Below are 23,674 nucleotides of genomic sequence, written 5' to 3' on the forward strand. Positions count from 1 at the left end.
ATACCCAGCTAGATGCCTTTTAATTGGATCAGCCTCCACCAGCTCCTCTGGCAGCTCATTCCATACTAGCACCACCCTGTGTGTGAAAAAGTTGCCAATTAGGTCCTTTTAAAACCTTTCCCCTCTCACCTTAAACCTATGCCCTCTAGTTCCTGACTCCCCTACCCTGGGGAAAAACTCTTGACTATTCACACTATTTTCTAAACCTCTATAAGGTCACCCCTCGCCTCCGATGCTCCAGGGAAAACAGCCCCACCCTATTCAGCCTCTCCCTGAGGCACATATGATTATATTTTAGGACTACGTCTTTTAGTTTATAAAATAACCAGGGTTTGAATTATATCACTAAATGAAAGGAGTCATGTGACCTATTCTGGTGCGTGTCTGACAGTAAACCTAGCTGGTTTAGTGGTTTGATCAAAAGAAGAGTCACATTGTATTATTGAAAGAGAGGTGCTAAGTGTTCATGCCTGCTATTTCACAATGAGAAGACCTGGAATCTCCTAACACCAAATTATTATTGGGATCATATTGTAAATAGCTGTACTGGATTACGTACTGTTGTTTCAAAGATGAAAAGCAGTGGAAGTAGGAGATGGCTAATTACCATTTCTGCTTGGACATGGGGATAGTCTGCCATTTTCATGGAGACACAGACAAAGAAAACCAAACTGAGGCTGCATTACAGGCTTCTTTAACAAAGGTAGAGGTATTCCTGACAAAGGACAGTTGGAGTATTTCATTTAATGCAACTGCCTGGGTGGGGATGAACAAGAAGAGATGTGTTGACCAAGCCTGCGCCTTAGTCAGGGAAATGCTGACTCCCAGTGATCACCATGTGAAATGAGAGTGGGATCTCATGCCTCACTTGGAAACCTAGTTGCTGAAGACTTATCACAAGCTGCAAGGTTCCCTGACCTTGAGCTAGAGATAGAATCTCCAGGGAATGCTCTCACTATGGAAGATAGTATTACAAGATGGGACAATAGCACTCATATAACCTGTGAATCCAGGAGAAATAAATGTCTACAACGTCACTGAAAGTAGAAAGGGGCAAATTATGCTTGCTGCTTAAAGTATACTTGCCTAAGGGTAGAAAGCGCTTAATCAATAGCATTTCTTTATCATTTGATACAGTAAAAGTTAAAAAAAATGACCTCCTGTTTTTCAGGTAGGAACTGAAAGTTTGAATTTCTCTTTTAAAATTAATCTGTGTTTTCAGAGATTGCAACATGATCATATGAAGTGGGTGACAATGTTTTATGCCTATAATTGGCTTGTAGTGAATTGGCAGCCCATAAATAACGTGCATGATTTCTACGTAATTGCTTGACAGACTTAAAACTCGAGCACAGTAAAAGATGACTTGCTAGTTCAATACAAGCCTCTTCCAAACTAACAATTATACTTCATCCTCAACCCATCTACAAGCTGGAGCTTCGGTCAAGGTCTTACCTTCCTCTGGCGTCCGTACAATGACAGACTCGCTGTCCATTCCTTGAAACTCATCGAAGTATGGACGGATCTTAATTTCGTACTCGGTGCCTTTCTTCAAGTCGACAAGAATGGTCGTGCGCTCAGCTGGTGATTTCACATCCTGGACAAGCCAGGCACTAGTCTTGGTCCGGTACATCACCCGGTAACCCTGAATAAACTGGGCCTGGCGATCAACCTGTGATGTAAGCATCAGATGGATCATGGGAATGTGTACAATCATCCATCTTGGAGGAATAGAGGATTGATCCTAGTAGAATTTAAGTTAGTAGAAAACCTTAGAACTGTCGAGTTTCAAGGAGATTTAGGGGTGTGTGTAATTAGATCTCTCAAAGGTCAGAGGGGCAAAAAGAAACCAAAAACATTTAATGCAGCAGTGCTTTTATATTTCAAAGTCCACCACACCTCAGAAAGGATACAATGACCTAGGAGGAAATGGAGTGTAAATTCATCAGAATATTAGCGGGTCTCTCAGGCTTACATTTTAAGTACATAGACCTTGCTTGTAATCACTGGAAAATAGGTGGTAAAAAGGTAGATTTGATTGAAGATTTTGAAATAATTCCATCAGTTGGATAGGGAGAAACTTTTATTATAGATGAGGGACATAAACTTAAAGTCAGGACAAGTCTTTTCAGATTTGGAAACTGAGTCATAGACTTATACTGCACGGAAACAGACCCTATGGTCCAATTCAACCAAGCTGATCATATTTCCCAAATTAATCTAGTACCATTTGCCAGCATTTGGCAAATATCCTTCTATTCTCTTCCTATTCAAATACCCATCCAGAGGCCTTTTAAATGTTGTAATTGTACCGGTCTCCACCACTTCCTCTGGCAGCTTGTTTTTTTATATGCACCACCCTCTGTGTGAAAAAGTTATCCCTCAGGTCCCTATTGTATTTTCCCCTCTCACCTTAAAGCTTTGCCCTCTAGTTTTGGACACCCCTTCCCTGGGAAAAGACTTGCTTCTCTCTTCTTCTCACAGATTGTGGTAGGAATGCGGAAATAACAGCCACTAAAAGCAAGAGGTGCTGGCCCAATTCATAATTTTAAATCCGAGATCACTGGATCTTTAACACTCGTGATTATTAGAGAGCCAAGGCAAGAGTGCGGATATAGACAAAATATGATTTTAAAGAATGGTGAAACAGGATTGAGGGGCTGAATGGCCCCCTTCTGCTCCTATGTTCCTATTTATACTCCTCTAGCTGAAACACACTCAAATAATACAACTAGTAACACATTTAATTTTCCTGACCCTGGAGCAAGAGCTCCTTTGAAGGATATGCTGCATTCATCTATGTTCATTTAATGCTTGGGACACCAGTATGTCCTGCATATTGCACCTAATCTTGTTGCTTAATCTGTTTCCAACTAATCAGGAAGACTAATGCTGCTCTGCTTTCTGCAGCCTATTGCTAGGAATAGAGTATTTTTTTTCTTAGTTTGATACTTGGCTTTTCTTGTTAGGAAAAAGGATAAATAAGCAGCGTCTCATCCATTCTCTACATCTCTCTCTCTACGCCCGAGATTCTGAACTATCTACATGTGTTATTTATTTAATTCAAGGGATGCAGATGTGGTCATTGTTGGCTGGACATACAGACATGAAGAAGTGACATGGAGGAAAACTGTATCAAGTTTGTCATCGTCCAAGGATATTCAGTAATATGCATGAAAGACATACAGACAGCATTTGTGACTCAAGTTACTTGTGCTTATGAAATGCCTCTTTGATCATACACTATGTTATAACCAAACAGACGGCCACTCATTCTTCCTGTTAGCACACTCACTCTTAGCTTGCCTTTCCCCTTTAGTGTCACAGATGTGGGACATTGCTGCATTCACTACTTACTGTCCAGGTGACCTGGATGGTCGTGGACGTCAAGGTGACAGGAGGCTGCAGCTGCACTCCCACCTCCCCAAGCTCCCGCTGTACCTGCCGATGGTCCACCCCCTGTCCTGTGGGACTTACATCTGTGAACAGTAAGAGGTAATGCAATAAATTTGTGCTAATACATTTAAGTGCCTTGGTATCTACTAACAGTTATGCTAAGTACTTTAATGGTCCATTGCAGGATTAAGTAATCAATAGGAACAACTGCAGCAATGCAGATGCTGTCTCAGAGTAATGGTGCAAGTATCAGTCACGCATTTAATAATAACTTACATATCTATAAATCCATTAACATTTCATTATCATTCATTCATAGAATTAATACAATGGAAAGTATCAATGGAATATTAGGGTAACTGGCTGTAATCTAATTTGAAATGGAATGAACTACTAGGCTCCAACTTAATTGAGAGATGAGTTTGCAGCCCTGAGCTGGATTCCCTACAACCTGGGTTAGCATTGTTTTCTGAATGGTATTAATCTAGCTCTCTTACACTTAAGTTGTCCTTAGTTTACCCCATAGTCATCATCACTGGAAAGTAGCTGGGAGAATTTACTACGTGTTTTGATTTTTGGTGCAGACTTTCAGAGGTATTTAAAGAGATGGATAATCAAATGACAACTGAACTCAGCATCAAGCTGTATTTCAAAGATAGAACTGATCATCAAAACTATCTAACCAGAAGGCGATATTCATTCACTGGATGTGAGCATTGCTGGCTAGGCCAGCATTTATTGTCCATCCCTAATTGCCCAGAGGGCACATAAGAGTCAAACACATTGTTGTGGGTCTGCAGTCACATGTAGGCCTAAACCAGATAAGGGTGGCAGGTTCCCCCTCTAAAGGACATTACTGAACCAAATGGGTTTTTCAGACAATCGACTCATGATCATCACTAAGCTCTTAAATCCTGAATTTTACTGAATTCAAATCCCACTATCTGCCATGGCAGGATTCGATCCTGGCTCCCTGGAACATTACCTAGATCTGTGGATTAATAATCTAGCTATAATACCATTATGCCAGCGTCTCCATTATTTGGAGTGGAGCTGAAACGTGTAAACTTACAAATCAAAAATGCACAGAATTGAAGATTGAATGCAATGCTATCATCAAAGTGACTGAATCACAACAAGTCTCGCTTGTTCTCTCCTTTCGAGCAGCCATTTTTAGATCAGAATTGGACAGGTTAGCCATGAATTACTAAACAGCTCGTCAATGTGGGAGATGACTCACTGTTGCAAAACCAAAGCAAGTTAAGCATGAAGGTTGTGCTAAACATAACGTGGAGGTGCCAGTGTTGGACTTGGGTGGATAAATCACACCACACTAGGTTATAGTCCAGCAGGTTTATTTGAAAATGCAAGCTTTTGGAGTGCTGCTCCTTCTTCAGGTAGCTACCTGATGAAAGAGCAGCACCCTAAAAGCTTGCATTTTCAAATAAACCTGCTGGACTATAACCTGGTGTTTTAGGATTTACGACAGTGTTAAACATAGCTTACCTTGTGTTCGGACAGGCTCAGAGATGGGGCTTGGATCTCCCAATCCATACATGTTGACTGCACGTATGATGAACAAGTAGATAGTGTTAAGATTCAGACCAGTCACTGTGTGTTTTTCTCCTTTCACATACTCAGCCACTGTCTGCCATGTGCTACCTGCAGATTGACTGAGAAACAACAAACAGGTGACAACACCTTGCTCATTGAACATTACATTTTTAAAATATCCTTTTTTCTAAACCAAATGATAGCCTGAGCACATCATTAAGCGGCAAAGTTTCAACAGCAATTCTGCTCACCGCTTTTTTTTGTTTCTGGTGTGTGTTCTGAAATGTATGGACTGATCTAACACGAACTTGCCCAGCGCTTTTCTGTGAATTTCGTACCCAAAATTAGCGTGCGCTTCAAACAAGAATTAACAAATTAATTACTGCCTGCTTGACAACCCCAACTTATTTGCACATGGCTATGTTATATTATAATTCTAAAAACAGACTTCATTGACTGAAAGTCACCATTGAGGCCAATTTCCCAGCAAAACAAACCTCAAAATATAAACATCGAGACTATCATTCACCTAAATGCTTGATGCATTTTAATGTCTCAGACTCTGGAAAGGACATTGCCCCCTTGGGTTCTCAGTACTCCTACCTCAGACATCCAGGATGTTAAATAGTATTTTAATTGGAAATAAATTTATTCCAATACTCAATGATATTTTTATTTGCTATTCTTATATGCAGTCAGAGCCGAGACTACATAATCCATCATACAAGGCCCCTTCAGTATTTAAAGTTGATTGATGTTCTTCTGTTATACATTTGTTCTATGATTCAAGATGAAGGTTGCCCTGGGGTGTCAGGATGGAAAATGAGAGTCCGTTAGGCCTCAAGGCTCTGCATTTATATAGCTTTTAAAACGGTAATGTTGTGTGAAGTTGCTTCATTGTAATTTCCAAACCAGTTAGTATTCAAAGGATTCGATGAAATCTTTATGGTGCACGTTAATCTTGGCTGGGAATTGAAACGTTATAAAATCTGTGGTTAACCAACGTCTGAACTATTGGGTTTATGCTTTTGAACATTACATTTCACACTAATGGCTGGTTATAAGGGCACTTCATTATCCCACTGAAAGTCAAAGGAGCTCAGGATCTCGGTTTCTCTTTTATTTGCCCACTGATTCTTTGTTCGCTTTGTGATCTTAAACAGAGATCAGTTTCACACAACACACACAAAATCTGGGGTATAGCCTTGAAGACATAATTCCATGGGCCTCTAACTAGCCAGTTAAACACTACCAGAGGCCAATCTGTACTGAGAAACCTGCAAACTTTACCTTTTATGTTCTTTTTATTAAGGCAAGGAATATTAGTGATTGAGAGTGGATCACTTTCCCAGTTTATCTCCAACACCAAATATAAGGCCACATAATAAGAACACATGGTGCTGGGTAGAATATTAGCATGGGTAGAGATTTGGCTAATAATAGAAAACAGAGAATTGGGATAAAAGCAGCATTTTCAGGATGGCAACCTCTAACAAGTGAATTACAATAGGGACCAGTGCTGAGGCCACAATTATTTAACAAAATATATTAATGACTTGAATTATTGCACTGGCAAGATGGTAGATGACACAAAAAAAAGACAATGAAACAAGGAGTCTCTAAAGGATATGGACAGGTTAAGTAAGTTGGCAAAGACTTGGCAGAGGGAATGTAATATTGGAGGATATGGGGCTGTGTCCTTTGGTAAGAAAACTAGAAGAGCTGACTATTATTTAAATGGGAAAGGTCAGCAGAAGGCTGCAGTACACAGGGATTGGTGATATTGTATGAATCACAAAAAGCTAGCATCTACTTCAGCAGGTAATAGAAAAGGCAAATTAACTATTGTTGGTCTTTATTTCACAGGCATTGCAGTATTAAAATAAGGAGGTCTTGCTAAAACCATACAAGACACTCATACCTTGGTGGTAATACTGTGAATAGTTTTGGTCCTCTTGTCTAAGGAAATATATACCATCTTTGGACGCAGTCCAGAGAAGGTTCAGTAGGTTGATTCCTCGTTTGGAAGGATTTCCTTATGAAGAGTGGTTGAATAGTTTGGGCTTGTAATTCACTGGAGATTAAAAGAATGAAAGGGGACTTTAATGAGCATATATAATTTTTAGTGGGCTGCTTGACTTGGTAGATGCAGATAGGGTCTAAAACCAGAGGGCATAATCTCAGAAAGGAAGTTACTTAGAGTGTAGTGAATTTGTGGAATATTTTCCTTAACAAGAGGGTTGTCATTACTGGGTTATTAAGTTTATTCAAGGCTGAGATAGATAGATTTCTACTCATTCAGGGAATCTTGGGTTATGGGGAATAAGCAGGAAAGTGGAGTTGAGGACTATCAGATCAGTCATTGTCTCTATTTCTGCTCCCATGTCTTCTAATCTACTCTGGACAATGAAGGATATCAATTCCCCTTTATCCATTTTTGATCCAGGCTGGGAGTACATATTGAAAGATTCCATCTTCCCAGTCCCCTCCTTCCATCACCATTAAACAGGTAGAAAATCAGGAAGTACACTTTTGAAATCTCTTCCTGCAAACACCAGAAATGAACACAGTGGAAACTTTTTCATCCTGGTGTCCATCTTCAGCATATCCAAGTTGACTTTGATATAGCTGTAAGGCTTCATTCACCTCACACTCACAACTTTCCTAGAATTTCTTTTAACTATTTCACAAATCAGCTATTTGATTAAAGAAGGGTGAGCCTGTAGTAGTAATGGCAATGCAGGCACCAGCTCTGGGACATGGGTTCAAATTAGGGTTAAATCATGGGCCAAAGGGCCTGTTCTGTGCTGCACTTATCTATGTTCGATCTATGTTCTAAATTTCAGATGGTGCATTTTCAATTCAATTATTAAATCTGGAATATAAAGTTTCAGTACCAATCGCATTGCAAACTATCTGATTCACTAATGTTCTTTAAGGAAGGAAACAGCCACCTTTCCCTGGTCTGGCCGACACGTGACTCCAGACATTTGCCAATATGGTTGACTCTTCAATGCCCTCTGAAAGCCTTGCAAGCTGTGTGGTTCACGGGCAATTCAAGGGTAATTAGGGCAAAAACTAATCCCTTCAGCAATGTTTACATACCCAGGAAAGATATGTTTTTTAAAAAGTAGCTGTGCTGGAGTAATTTTAGCTGAAAAAAGGTAATGGATTGATGCTGTCCTTACTTGTTTCTGCGAGGATTTCTATGCTCAGTAGAACAAAAAAAAAGGAGCGGGAGTGGGCCATCTGGCCTGTCAAGCCTGCTCTGCCATTCAATAAGACTAAGGCTGATCTTTTTGTGGACCCAACTCCACTTACCCATTCGCTCACCATAACCCTTAATTCCATGACTGTTCAAAAATCTATTTTTACCTTAAAATATTCCATGAGGTAGCCTCAACTGCATCACTGGGCAAGGAATTCCATAGATTCACAACCCTTTGGGTGTTGAAATACCTTCTCAACTCAGTCTTAAATCTGCTCCCCCTTATTTTGATGTTTTGCCCCTTGTTCTAGTTTCACCCGCCAGTGGAAACAACCTCCCTGCTTCTGCCTTATCTTAGCAGCTGGACCTCACATTCATTGATAATTCTCATGACTGAATTTGAACATACATTAGGGTGTTGAAAAGCTGCAGCCCAGTTCACCACTCTCCATTCTGTACACTATTGCTGCTGTTCTTTCTCTGCTTATCAAACACTGATAAAGATTAATGACTGTGAAAACATTTGACCCAATATCCTTGGGTATATCTTCAACTTTGAGTAAAAATGATTTGCATGCTCAAAAATTAAATTCTCTCTCCAGCGATGGCAAATCCAGTATTATTTAAATGACTGCAAAAAATGCAGTCTGCAATCGGCATTGAGATCCTGGGACAACAAAATCACAAGGGGTCTGGGCCAAGCAGATAGGGAGAAACTATTCCTAATAATGAAAGGATCAAGAACGAGAGAGAACAGATTTGAAGTAATCGGTAAAAGACACAAAATGAAATGAGAAAAAAAGTTATTTCTTTCACAGCAAGTGTTTAAAGTCTGCAATATATTTCTCAACAACGTGGTGAAGGCAGGTCCAATTAAGGCATTCAAAAGGGAATTAAACTGTTATTTGAAAAGGAATAATGTTCAGGGAATACAGGGAGAAGGTGGGAAAATGGCCAAGAGATAGTGCAGACACAGTCGGCTGAAGGGCCACTTTTTGTGCTGCAATATTTCAAGAACTCGACATTCCTCCAAATCTCAACTCTTGACAATCCCCGTTGTTCCATTTGTGCTAGTTCAGCTCTCAAGCTCTGATTTCTGCAATTTATTCATTAAATCTTTCAGTCTCTCCAAATTTTCTTTTAAACGTTTTTCAAATCTAACTCTCTGATCCTCTTCTGTCAATCATGTCAGTGTTTTCGTTTAATGAAACTCCTGTGAAGCACCGTGGGACATCGGTCTGTGTTAAAGGTGCTACCTTTATAAATGCAAGTTGTTGTCTCCATCAGGACGGGGAGAGAGGTGTGTGAATTGTACACATACAAATGGAGTTTGCTCCATTTCCAAGGCAACTCTTTTATGCTTTAACCTGGGCTATTTTAATGTGTCATTTTACTTCTTAGATTGACAACCTTTTTTTCTTTTTGTTTCTTTTTTCAAATGCTGTTTCTAAAATATTGTGTACAGGTTGTCTATGGTTAAAGCTATTGCCAATATTTTTTCATGAAGGTTTGGCGATAATTTCTACAGATAATCTTCCCCTCATTAGTGACTTTTGGCTTCCTTCAATATTCAAGTATCTTAATGGAGCAGCTGTTGTGGCATGTGTTAATTCATTTGGAAATGTGCATTGAAGAGATATCGAATAAGTGCCCTATTAGCATATGTGGGTGACTCGGTACGGTGGGGATTTGGGGTTGATGTGGCTTCACGTTGAAGCCTTGCAGTTGGGATGTGCCCTCGTTAATCTATTATTCATGGCTAAGGTGAAATCTGTGACTGAGCAGTGTGAGAGCCCAATCATTTTAAAAAACGGTGAAAGCCTGGAGGATAAGGAGGCAAGAAAAGGGCAATTGGCTTAAGACCTCGCCATTTACCCCATTGGCAGGAGCCCAAGGATTTCAACCTGGGGCAATGGACTCCGACTTTAAGACATGGGAGAATAAGGGAATCTCTTGTCTGGGAGATTTATTTAAGGGGGAGGTCTTGATGTCATTTAGTCAACTAAGTCAGAAATATGAATTGTCTAATAGGGACGTTTTCCGGTACTTTCAGAGCACGGATTACATACAGAAGAGGACCACATTCCTGGCTCAGCCTTACAATTCAGACAGGGAAAAAAAATGAGTGCTCCGGTGCACGAGTGCACTTTTGGTTCATTTATATTTACATAAAGGGCATGCCTTCAGAGATGTGGAGAGACTCTGTGGGGCTTGGAATCAGGAACTTGGAGAGGATATTTCATTGGAAACATGGGAAAATATTACATATTGAGATTTTCTTTACAAAGCGCAGGCCATGCAATTGAAGATTTTACACACAGCTCATATGGCTCCAGAGAGGCCAGCTAAGTTCAAGAGAGGAGTGTCTCCAGGGTGTCCCAAATGTAAAGTTAGTATAGGCACTCTTACACACTGCGTTTGGTCATATTGTAAGATCCAGAGATACTGGAGTGCCATAGTAAGGGACCTAAAGGAATTCCTGGGAATTGAAGTCAAGGTGGTTCCAGTATTTTTTCTTCTGAGGTTGCCAAACTTGCCCTCTCTTGGGGGAACACGGGATGAGACTGTGTAGCATTCTTACATACGGGACGAGGAAGAACATTCTAATGAATTGGACTTTGGAAAGCCCCTAGGTCTTATGGAATGGCCCAGGCATTATGGAACATTATGCATTATGGAACATCTCCCCTAATACAATCTGACAAATATGGCACACCCTAAAACGAAGCAATTTTATAACACGCAGTGGCCCTTTCTAAATTATATAGATGCAAACTTATCAGCAATATTAACTAGGGCCGTGGTATAGCCATGGGAGTCAGATTGGGCAGCCTGTGGGGCTCTGGGAGGGGGAAGCTGGGAAAATATGGGTACAATGACTAGTGTTCCCAGGATTGGGATTTTCGGTGGAGGTGAGGTGAGTGAAATAGAATAAAGTAATGTGATGTAATTTAATTTAATTTGAATTCAACTTAATTTAACTTTTATTTAATTTGATTGTAGTTTAGTTTAAGTAGATGCATTTGTTCTGGTAGAATAGTAGGTAGTTTATTATTAATAGTATTGTGATAATGACACCATTGTAATACATATTTCTTTACACACACACACACACACACACACACACACACACACAAAAAGATTTGAAAAAGTTTTGAATAAAAATATTTGTTTTAAAAAACCATACGATGAGTTGCCTTTTCTCAATCTAAGCCAATGAGGGATCATTGTCTGCCAGGTTGGAAAGGGTGTTTTGACATTAGGTGAGAAAGTGTTGAGTAGAATCGTGATGGTTTCTCTGGTGGATTAAAATGCTGGTTTTCTCTGTCCTGCTCACACTTGAGTGAAACACTGGATCTGCCAGTGCCCTTGGAACTGTGCTCCAAGAAAGCCACATCTTCAGACGGTGAATATGGCTGATAAGAGAGGTGCTGTCGAAGTATTTTTATCTTACCTCATCAGGACAAATGTAAAACTACCAAACTTTGAACAATAGCATAAATTATATAAAATATTTTATACATAACAAAAATATGTGCCATACTAATTGCATAAGTTGTGGTGATCATCTGTGATTTGGCATTCCTGCACTTATTCTGATCAGCTTCAACAAACATCCCTCTTTTCAAAAATATTCAGTGAATATCTGCGGTATGGTTTGTAAGTTTGCAGATGACACCAAAATTGGAGGTGATTTGGACAGCAAGAAATGTGTTGCCTAAGGGTACAATGGAATCTTGATCAGATGGGCCAATGGGCCTAGGAGTGACAGATTGAGTTTAGTTTAGATAAGTGTGAGGTGCAGCATTTTGGAAAGGCAAATCTGGGCAGTATATACTTAATGGTAAGGTCCTGGGAAGTGTTGCTGATCAAAGAGACCTTGGAGTGCAGGTTCATAGTTCCTTGAAAGTTGAGTCACAGGTCGATAGGATATTGAAGAAGGTGGCTGGAATGTTTGCCTTTATTGGTCAGTACACTGTGTATAGGAGTTGGCAGGTCATGTTGTGGCTGTACAGGACATTGGTTGGGCCACGATTGGAATATTGCACGCAATTCTGGTCTCTTTCCTATCGGAAGGATGCTGTGAAACTTGAAAGGGTTTGGAAAAGATTCACATGGATGTTGCCAGGGTTAGAGGGTTTGAGCTATAGGGAGAGGCTGAATAGGCTGGGGCTGTTTTCCCTGGACACTGAGGTGTGACCTTAAAGAGGTTTATAAAATCATGGATTGGATAAACAGACAAATTCTTTTCTCCAGAGTAGGAGAGTCCAAACCTGGAGGCCATAGGTTTAGGGTGACAGGGGAAAGACTTAAAAGGGACCTAAGGGGCAATTTTTTTCATGCAGAGTGTGATGAGTGTATGGAATGAGCTGCCAGAAATGGAGGTGGTGGGTAGAATTACAGCATTTAAAAGGCATCCGGATGGCTATATGAGTAGGAAGGGTTTAGAGGGATATGGGCCAAATGCTAGCCAATGGGACTAGATTTATTTAGGATATCTGGTCAGCAAGACGAGTTGGAACAAAGGGTCTGTTTCGTTGCTGTGCAGCTCTATGACTCTATGACATGGAACATTAGGGAGTCAACAACACAAGATGTAAGTGACTGAGGGTGCAGTTTTTTTTAGAACTCTAGTGAGACAGATCCCTCTCTCCCACATCAATCAAGTGGACTTGGCCAGACTAATATGGGTTGAAGCTGAGCAAAGGCTAGGCATGGAGAGTCTTCCTCAGCCATTGCCTGAGGCTCCACATCTTGGAAGTAGTCATCAGGATCTGAAAATGTGCAAAGGCATTGAGAGAGTTTGGAAAGAGGAAAAGAAATCAAACAAGTTAATGATGAAAACTGGTCATTATGAATGCCCTATCTTTTTTACTGAATTAATACCTCAAAACAGAGTCAGACTGTTCCTTCAGGGATGTTGCTGATGGGTTTCCAGGTTCCTTTAATGTAGCCATCAATTGCCTCCCTAGGAAGTAATGTTGGTTCTGCCTCATCGCCTTTTCCTGTCAGAGCAGCACATGTCTGACAGTAACTCAAGGCTACCTCCTGTCACGTTTGTGACAAGCAAATCTCTCTTTGTGAACAAATACATTCCCCACCTGAGCGAACCTCATAAATCTGCAAAAGATTGGCACCTAGACCGCTAGTTGCTAAATAATGCTCTGCTCATGTTGGCAGGGATGTGGAGCCTCTGTTGCATTGATATTAATTCCTGGTTTTCCCAACTGCTTCCTTTCCATCTTGTACCTGAAAGCTTCGATGATGTATGATGTGACTGCTGAGCCTCCAAGGTGCTGGCTTGGTTGCCATGTCAAGGTGACACTATTACGGGTGACATCTGTGATCAGTGGCTTGGACGGAGGACCAGGCAGTAGGTCAGGTTCTGCTGACAGGATGCGTGTTGGGCTGCCGCTTTCTGAAAGAAAGAAGGAAGCACCTTTTACCAAATGTGTTCATTATTTGGCTCATCGCTGATAAACCCATTTTACAACTCCAGATCAGTTACTGGAAAGTGTTACTCTAGTTACTCTGTAACTAGGTTTCAGTAACCTAGTCATTCAATTCAAACTTTAGTGGGCAGAGGAGAGAGAAGATCACTAAACTACCACTCAGACTGAAAAACATGACATCCTACGACCCCGATTGACTATTCTGATGTTTAAACTTTCCATCAGTCGTTTTACAGCAAACAAACTCAACTGTGGCCAATTAGCCAGTGTAATAATTTAACCCTGGCAGTTCTGGCTTACAAAGATGAAAGAGGTAATTGAGATAGCAAGTGCTCTTATATCCCGGTATCATTCTAGACTTGCATGGACAGGAAAAATGTGAAGTGGAGAATTGGTCTCTGCAGCTTCCTAACATTTATTCATTCTTGGCACATGGCAATATTGCCAATCCTTAATTGCCCTTGAGAAACTGGTGGTTATCTGCCTCTCTGAACCACTGCTGCCCATGGAGGGGTTAAATAAGTGTTATTCAGGAGAATTTTATTTTAGCAACACTTGGTGATAATAGTTTCAAGTCAGAATGGCATGTGGCCTGAAGGGGAACCTAGAGCTGGTGGTAATCCCTAGTACCTTATCTTTCTAGGTAGATGCTATACATTTTACATGCTGTCAAAGGAGTACTGGAAAGTTGCTGTAATGCAGACTGTAGATGGTACATGTTGCTCAAACTGCCTGCTTTATCTTGGCTGGTGTTGAACTTCTTAAGTGTTGCTGGAACTGCAATAATTCAGGCTAGGTGAATGCATACTATCAAATTCCTGACTTGAATATGATGGACAGGCTTTGGGAATACAGGAGGTGAGTTACTTGCTGCAGAACGTCCAGCCTCTGATCTGCTCAGTCTCCTCAGTATTTATAAAGCTAGTGATGTAGTAGAATGTCAAGGGGAGATGTATAGACTCTCTTTTGTCAGAAATAATCTTTGCCTGGCACTTTTTCTGCTGCTAAACTTGTTGTAACTTTACAGGTTGGAATCTTACATGTGCCTGGTGTTGCTCCTGGTATGCTTTCTTACACACTTCACTGAAACACGCTGATTCCCTAGCTGCATAGTAATGGTGGATGAGGGATATGCCAGACCATGAGATCAAAGATTATGACTGAATTAAATCTGCTGCAGCTGGTGGGTCACAGCAGTACAGGGTCACCCAGGTTTGAGATTCAAAATCTGTTCCAAATTGATCCAATTTAGCCTGGCAATACAGCTAGACAACACGGACAACAAGGTCAGTGAAGACAAGACCTTGCAACAGCTCTGCATACCTATCAAAAGGAATTGCTCAGGTACTGTTGTTTCCTTTTTGTTGGTTTCCCACTATCTGCCAAGCTAGAAATTGTCCTTCAGCTGTCAGTAGTGATGCTGGCAAGCCATTGGTGATCATGGACATTGAGGTCTCCTACCCAAAACACATTGTGGATAGGAAATAGGGTGTTGGGACCTGGGGAAGGTAGTATTTAGTAATCAGGAGGTGTTTGATCCATTCATGACCTTTGGAGTCAATATTAAGGATTCCCAGGGCAACCCCTGTCTGTCGTATGCCAATGTATCACCTTCTCTCGAGGTCTGTCCTGCTGAAGGGTAGTACATCCCAGAGATAGTGATATAAGAGCTCCAGCACAGCATTTGAGGTAGGACTCAGTAATTATGGCAAGGTCAGAGAACTTTACAAGGTGCACTGGCAGGTTATGCCTTTGCTACATCTTACACATAGGTCAATGCCTCCCTTTTATTGTTAATCAGTTTTTCAGTGTGTGGCTTGATACAACTGAATGTTTTGCTACATCATAGAATGAACAGGTGCTTAAGAGTGAACTACATGTGGTGGGTCTGGAGTCACACCTCAGCCTGACTTCTTTAGGATTTCCTTTCCTGAGGGCCACTAGTGGATCAGATGGATCTTTACTGCAAACTGATAGTGCCACGATTATCATTATAGTAGTGATTATGAAATTGAAAATAAAAAGCATTTTAATCAGATTTATTAATTGAATTTAAACTCCCCAGCTGCTGGGATTTGAATTCACATCTCCCTATCCATGATTTTATTAACGCCCACAAGGTCACTCCTCAGCCTCTGACGCTCCAGGGCAAATAGCCCCAGGCTATTCAGTCCCTCCCTGTAGCTCAAACTCTCCAATCCCAGGAACATCCTTGTAAATCTTTTCTGAACCATTTCAAGTATCACAGCATCTTTCCTAAGACAGGTATACCAGAAAGGAATGCAGTATTCCAACAGTGGCCTAACCATTGTCTTGTGCAGCCGCTGAAGAGCCAAGATCTTTTACCCAGGGCAGGGGAGTTAAAAACTAGAGGACATAGGTTTAAGGTGAGAGGGGAAAGATTTAAAAGGGACCCAAGGGGTAACATTTTCATGCAGATGCTGGAGCGTGTATGGAATGAGCTGCCAGAGGAAGAGGTGGAGGCTGGTACAATTGCAACATTTAAAAGGCATCTGATTGTGTATCTGAATCGGAAGGGTTTAGAGGGATAGGAGCCAAATTCTGGCAAGTGTGCATTGAGAAATTTTGGTTATCTGGTGAGTTGAACTGAAGGGTCTGGTTCCATGCTGTACAACTCCATGACTCTGTGCATTTTTCCAGGTCCCTCAGCATTAACTTCTCTAGTAACATTACCACTATGCTACCAGCGCTGAAAATGTGTTGCTGGAAAAGCGCAGCAGGTCAGGCAGTATCCAAGGAACAGGAAATTTGACGTTTCGGGCATAAGCCCTTCATGATTCCTGATGAAGGGCTTATGCCTGAAACATTGAATTTCCTGTTCCTTGGATGCTGCCTGACCTGCTGCGCCTTTCCAGCAACACATTTTCAGCTCTGATCTCCAGCATCTGCAGACCTCACTTTCTCCACTATGCTACCAGCCCCTTAATTGTGAGATTTAGGATTTTCTGTCTGAAGGACAACCAGGGGCCCACTGGGAAACTGTAGACACACTGCCGGGAACTCTGCAAACACTGTTTACAGCACACCACCACCTCCTGTAAACACAGATGTAGTCCCACAGATGCATTCCAATGGAGTTAACTATTCAAGGACAAACAATGTGCTACACAACAATAAAGACTATATGGAACAAAACTCTGGGAAGGAAGTTAGTGAAAGTATAGTGACTATTCCTTCAAAATCCATTGGGTTTCCCTCTGACGTTATCTCATACCGATCTCAGTTTCAAGACCGATCAAGTACATACAAGGCTTGTCAGGCTCTGTTCCGAAGTCATCCACAAAGCGTGCCGCAAGCATCAGCCCATACCCACTAACTGGCAAGAGCGAATGTGTACGCCAGCATCCCCCTCACAAATGTGCTGCAGGCCATTAAGGTCTAAGTGCACCATAGGCCTGCAGTACTCGTCATTCTTTGTTTTAGAGGCCATTAAGTTCGGCAATGCACTGCACAATCAAACATGTTTGTTTAACCCCTGACCTGCCCTCATTCTGGGTCAGGTTGTGACACTGAAAATCAAACAGTCGGTGATGTATGGGAAGGTGAGTTCATTTAGGAGCAATTATCAAGAAAAGGCTGCTATTTATCAGAAACTCTGTTCATGTTTCAGTCAGGGATGGCTTATGGGCCAACAGCTCCTCACCGAGCTGCTCTCCTTTGTAAATGTCTCAAACCATCCTTTATCCTTCATATAAGCTCCCTAGTCTCTTCCTCTGCAGAAGACTCCCTCTCTGTTTCACTGGCATATTTTAGTTCAGTCTTTCAGTTTGTGAAAAATAATTAGAATGTTGGCATCACCAGTAAAGCCAGCATTTATTGGTGGTGGTTCTTCTTCATGGATTGTTATAACAGGACGGTTTGGTGAACAAACTACAGTGGTTCAGAACCATTCATGTTGGGGTGTGAGATAGAGGCTGATGCAGGTAAGGATGACAAGTAATGGCCCCTGAAGTGCAGTCGGCCATTTTGACAACAATCCAATGCTTGTCAATTCTACGTGAACATGCAAAATAGGTGTGGTAGAGGAAACAGGAATTTGCTTTTTCATTTCCAGGCTTTTAGAAGCAAATTTAAATTCTCAAAATCCTGCTGGTGGGTGTTGACATTAGTAACTAGCATGACCTCTGGAATTAGTGTTCGCAAGGTTAAAAGTGCCAGTTGGTCATGTCACTACAATATTTACTAAGGAATCTGAGACAATAAATCAAATTATATCAACAGCGTGGAAGCCAGCCATTCGGCCCATCAAACAAAACATGAACATCTCCGAAGAATATCCCACCCAGATTCACTCCCCTATTCCTGTAACCCTGCATTTCCCATGGCTAATCCACCTCATGTGCACATCTGTGAACACTATGGGCAATTTAGCATGGCCAATTCCCCTAGCCTGCACACATCTTTGAACTGTGGGAGGAAATCAGAGCACCCAGAGAAAACTCATGCAGACACAGGCAGGATGTCCACACAGACAGTCACCCGAGGGTGGAATTGAACCTGGTTTCCTGGTGATGTGAGGCTCAGTGGTCAGCACTGTGCCGGCCTTAATCTTAAAATTGGTAGTGGCACCAGAAAGCCGTTTAGTTGTGAATATTGTGTACTTTTCATTGACTTTATGTTTATTTGTTTTGTTTTATCACTACAATTTCTCTTGTTTTGAGATTAGGCCATATGCATTTGGAGTTCCATCTTTCCCTTTAGTGTGAACTGTACAGGGTGGTGTTAATAATCTGTCCTGCCTACTGTTTGCTTTCTAGCTGATATCATGTGATTTAACTGCAGCATACCTTGCACTTCCAGGTACCCGCTCCATGTGGTCTCCCCACTGGATCCCGTGGCGACACAGGTGTACATACCAGAATCGGTTACCTAGTAACAAAAAAGCAGACTTGGTTGGATGTTGTCCTTGATTTTCCCTGTCACTACATATTACACAGTGGACACTGAGGCACCCTTAAGACTACTACACAATTAATATTCTGTCAGAAGCCTTTATGTTTTTTATGTATAAAAACATAGTAAGATAATTAAAAACAGAACATATTGAACTCAGGAGGTCAGGCAACATCTGTAAAGAAAGAAACAAAGTTAAGGACAGTTCAGAGCAGATAGCTGCCCTTCTGTTAGAGATTAACCATAATTTAATTGGATGCCTGATAAGTTAAATGGCTTTCTCCTGCTCCAATATTCCCACGTAATAGTTTATATGCAATGACCTACCTTTAGATTGGGGAAAGCATTTGAAATGGAGAAGAGCCTTTAAAAGGGGAAAAAGATGGAATGAATCGAGCAGAAAAGCACGACTATGAAAAGAGTGATGGTGTACAGTAGAGGAATGTGATAAGAAACAATATGTTCCAGGTTCTGATGACTGGCCACGGACCTGAAACATAAACTCTGTTTTTCTCTCTCTACAGATTCTCCTTGAAGTGCTGACTGTGTCCACAATAATGTGTATTTATTATAGTGACTTTGGAGGGGTCCGGGGAGGTATAAATGATCACAGCAGAATAGGAGGGGATCATTGAAAATTTGGAAAAGAGTAGAAGGCATCCATCAGTCAGAAATGTGGTGGAAGAACAGCCGGTCGATGACACCAGGGGTGTAGTCCATCCCACTAGCTGTGTCCTCGAATCCACCTACCAGACCCCCTGTCAAGGAAAGGCCGCCAGCATTCTCAAAGATCCATCCCACCCTGGCAATGCTTTACTACAACCTCTACCATTGGGGAGATGGTACAGAAGTCTAAACACATGCACCAGCTGGTTTTGAAACAGTTTCTACCCTACTGTTGTTAGAGTACCGACCGGACTCAGTAACTCTTAACATTCACCCGTACCTGTGTTTTTGTTTTTGCTGCTGTTTACCTATTATTTACTTATCTATGCTACTTTACTCTGTGAGCTGCCTGTATTGCTCACATGACAAAGCTTTTCACTGTGCCTCGGTACACGTGACAATAAATTCAATTCAATTCCAAGTGGAGAAGCTTATCCAAACACGGGGCAATACCACCTTCACTTCAGGTGGCTTTGATCCAGCATCTTCCATTATTAGCACTTGCTATCTGAGAGAAAATGAAAGCAGTGGTTAAGGCTTAAAGTTATTAAGCTGAATATTAGCAACATAAGGCAATAAACTGTCTCCATAGAAAGAGGAGTTGCTGTTCCTCCAGCTTCTCTTGTTACAAGCAAGAAAGCCACTGACATACTATCATTCAACATACTCTGCCATGAACAAACAAGGAACAAGAGTAGGCCATTCAGCCCTTCGAGTTTGCTCCAGCACTCAGATCCCGGCTGATCTGATTTTAACCTCAACTCTACATTCCTGCATGTCGCCAATAATCTTTCATGCCCCCGGTCATCAAGAATCTGTCTACTTTGGCTTAAAAAAATATTTAAAGGTACAATATCCACTGCCTTTTGAGGAAGGGAATTCCAAATGCTCATGACTTGCTGACAGAGAAAAGACATGTTTCCTCATCAAATGGGTGCCCCACTATTATTAAACTATCACCCCAAGTTCGAGATTCTCCCACAAGAGGAAACATCCTTTCCACTTTCACTCAGTCAAGTCTCTTCAGGAGCTTATATGTTTCAATTAAGTCATCTCTGACTCTTAACTCGAGAGGATGTGGCCCGAGCTTGTCCAGCCTTTCCTCATAAGGCAATCCACTCATTCCAGGTATTAGTCTAATAAGCCTTCTCTGAACTGCTTCCAACACATGAACACCCTTCTGTATGTTTAGTGACCAGTACTGTGCCCAGTACTCAAAACGCAGTTTCATCATTGCCCTGTACAACTGAAGCATAGACTCCCTTCTCTTGCATTCAATTCCCTTCACAATAACATTTGATATTCTATTAGCTTTCCTGACTGCTTGTTATACCTACATAGCAATTTTCTGTGATTCATGGACTGGGACACCCAGACCTCTCTGCCTGAGAATGTGATTTATTAAATGAAGCAGCACAGTAGATGTAAAGAAAATGCATGCATACATATGAACAAGGTCCAGGAGTTGTAACAATTAGATAGGAGATGATATAACAATAGCCAACACCTTCTGAACAATACTAATTTCCTGTCTCAAACCATTTAAAATAAAAATTGACTTTCATCTTCCAAACTGGTTAGTTTTACAATACTTCACATTATGTTCCACCTGCTGCGTGTTGTCCACTCAGCAAACCAGTCTATGTCTTTTTACTGTCTCTGAATGCCTCTCACATCCTACTTCCCTGCTTAACTTTGTATTATTAGCAAACTGGAATGTTTTCCTCTCAATTCCCTCATGGCAAATAGTTGAGGATCAAGTATCTCTGTAATACTCTATGAGTTATAATCTGTCACCCTCAAAATGGCTTGTGTCTGTCCATTAACCAACCCTTAATCCATGCTAATATAATCCCACAGTCCTAATTTTGTGAAGAAAATGTCTTGTGCAGCACTTTTTTGAAAGTTTTTTTTAAATCTTCTCAACACACATATCCCATGGTTTCCTCTTACCTACACAACTAATCACATCCTTGAAAATCTCCGCTTGTCTCTCATATATTCATGTTGACAATGATCATATTTAATTTTTTTAAGTGCCATGCTGTCATGTCTAAGCCAACAGATTTTAGTTAGCCTTCCTACCACTAATGTGAGGCTAGTATTCTCTCTCTTCTTTATTGAAGAATTGCTTACATTTCCTTCCTTTAAAAGACAAGCCCAATCCTGTGATACCTGATGTTGTGACACATTCTTGTGACAACATCTCTCAAAGGTGTCACGCACTAGGGATCAGGAGGGTAAACTCTAGTGGAATTTGTCCTCCTTAACCTGAGACATAAAGTTTTAATTAGTTCTTTGGTGCCATCCTGTTTAAGGTGAAAGGATTTTGCTTAAGATTAAGGGATCTAACTTGGGGCTACCCAGATCTGTGTGTGATACCAGTTACTTGCTGGCTCAACAATGAACCAGTACCACGAGTATGAAGAGCAATCCAGTTTGATTCCCTTTCTGATTCTCTCCCTTTATTCCTGCAACTTTTCAGTTCTCACTTCATCAACAAAAATCAGAAACTTGAGGTTAAATGTTCCTTGTAGCATTCTCCATGGCAACATCTTCAATCAGAGTTCACTTTGCAGATAATCAGCACTCTCTTCTTCATGCTGTATGAATCATTGTTGCCTTTGAGATTTGGTATTCTTGTGACTGTGTCCTGATGAGTGCAAGACAAAAAAGCATCAACAGCATGCCTTGTTTTCCAGCCACATTCATCATGAATCCTTCCAATCCACGCCAATCAGCCAAATGTTGCTATTCTGTCATAAGTTACATGCAGTGAGGTGGTCTCACAACTCAGCCAGCGACGTTACTCCACCATCCCTCTTGTGGAGTAAAGCTAGACATTTGGAGACGATCCCTATCTACCATCTCCCCCTTAGCTCATTTATCCCTTCCACTTTGAGAAGCAGCCATTTTCCAGAAACAGCAGCTCGCAATTGAGGAGTTGTGCTCTCACACATAGCATGTACATAACTGAAATTGTAACCTTGATCTTTCAGCTTGATAGACTCAGGACCACAGAAAGTTGGCTTTGCTTCCAGCTCAGGGTTTTAGGCCTGATATATCAAGTAGAAAACTTCAGAGAGTCGATTTCATCTTTAAAAATGGGAAGGATTAATTTCAGCATCTGACACAACACAGTGGCTCAGTGGTTAGCACTGTTGCATTACAGTGCCAGATACCTAGGTTCAATTCCACCCTCAGGTAACTGTCTCTGTGGAGTTTGCACATTCTCCATGTGTCTGTGTGGCTGGGTTTCCTCCTGGTGCTCCAATATCGTTCAACATTCCAAAGCTGTGTAGGTAAGATGGATAGACTGGGATATACACAGATCTACAGGGATAAGGTTGGCTGGGTAGTATACGTTTTGGAAAGGCTTGCAAAATCAATGGGCTAAATGGCCTGCTTCCACACTGTATGATTCTATGAACATGGGGGAGAATTTTCATGCCACCTGGCTGATGGGATGGAATGCTGAAGAGCTGGTATAAACAGCAGAGAACCACACCAGATTGCCTTCCTGACATAATGCCCATTGCCAGGCTAGTTCCCCAGTTATAGACTGTGAAGTGGATCCACTGGGGATGAGATGGTGGGGTTAGGTGGGGTGGGGGCAAGACAACAGTTCATTTTAAATAATAAATGGCCCATTAAGGTACACTTTATATGGAACACCACCAGCACTTTTTCAACAGTGGCATGGACTCCATCACATTGGGAAACCACTAACTTTAGGGAGGGGGCAATCCAGGGACAGGGAGGTACTGGGTCCAGTATAGCTGTAGCTGGATGGTATTAATCCCAAAGCATGGACCACAACATGATAACAAGTTCCAAGCAGACACTGGTTATGCCCAAGATGAGTTGGGGGCCTTTCTCCTTTGACCAGACTGAATTTTAATTTGTGCTTACCTCTCTAAGGGCACATACATACTGACTTATCCCCAAGGTCACCAGCCTGCCTCAGCACCTGCCTCTCCTTGTATTCTTCAGAGTCACTGGTCTTGCAATTGGTTTGTCACCATTTAGAGATCTCATGCTATCTTTAATTTGGTGATGAGTCAGAAGGCAGCAATTAGGAGGCTAAATTTGGTAAAATCAACAAACAAGTCCAACCTCCAACAATTGAGGACACATTTTTCAGCCAAAACCTGACTCTCAGCCTTTGTGACTTCGCCTATTTACTAATTCCAGATTCTTCTCGAACCAGAGCAGGAGCGTTGGGCTGGATGTCGTCCTTGATGCAGTAGGACATGACTAAATGTTCTCATCAATTCAATAACTAATCTGAGTTGTTTCAGATATATGCCATTTGAGGAAGCAGGCAATCACAGGTCTGCAAGGTGAAAGCGAGGACTGCAGATGATGGAGATTAGAGTCAAAAGCGTGGTGCTGGAAATGCACAGCAAGTCAGGCAGCATCTGAGGAACAGGAGAATTGACGTTTCGGGCAAAAGCCCTTCATCAGGAAAGACCAACGAAGG

At 41.5% G+C, this 23,674-nt stretch overlaps 1 protein-coding gene across 3 annotated transcripts in view; it reads right to left on the minus strand.

The window, feature by feature from the left end:
* robo3 (roundabout, axon guidance receptor, homolog 3 (Drosophila)) overlaps positions 1-23,674 on the minus strand; it is a 312,623-nt gene that overhangs the window by 71,028 nt on the left and 217,921 nt on the right. For all 3 annotated transcript variants that reach the window (XM_060847034.1, XM_060847033.1, XM_060847032.1), the window contains exons 10-14: positions 18,420-18,501; positions 13,409-13,577; positions 4,903-5,069; positions 3,358-3,479; positions 1,456-1,672 (exon numbers count right to left, since the gene is read on the minus strand). In XM_060847034.1, the coding sequence (XP_060703017.1) occupies positions 1,456-1,672; positions 3,358-3,479; positions 4,903-5,069; positions 13,409-13,577; positions 18,420-18,501 (757 nt within the window). The remainder of the gene's footprint in view (positions 1-1,455; positions 1,673-3,357; positions 3,480-4,902; positions 5,070-13,408; positions 13,578-18,419; positions 18,502-23,674) is intronic.

This window comes from Hemiscyllium ocellatum, chromosome 29 (assembly GCF_020745735.1).
Source record: "Hemiscyllium ocellatum isolate sHemOce1 chromosome 29, sHemOce1.pat.X.cur, whole genome shotgun sequence".
NCBI classification, from domain to species: domain Eukaryota; kingdom Metazoa; phylum Chordata; class Chondrichthyes; order Orectolobiformes; family Hemiscylliidae; genus Hemiscyllium; species Hemiscyllium ocellatum.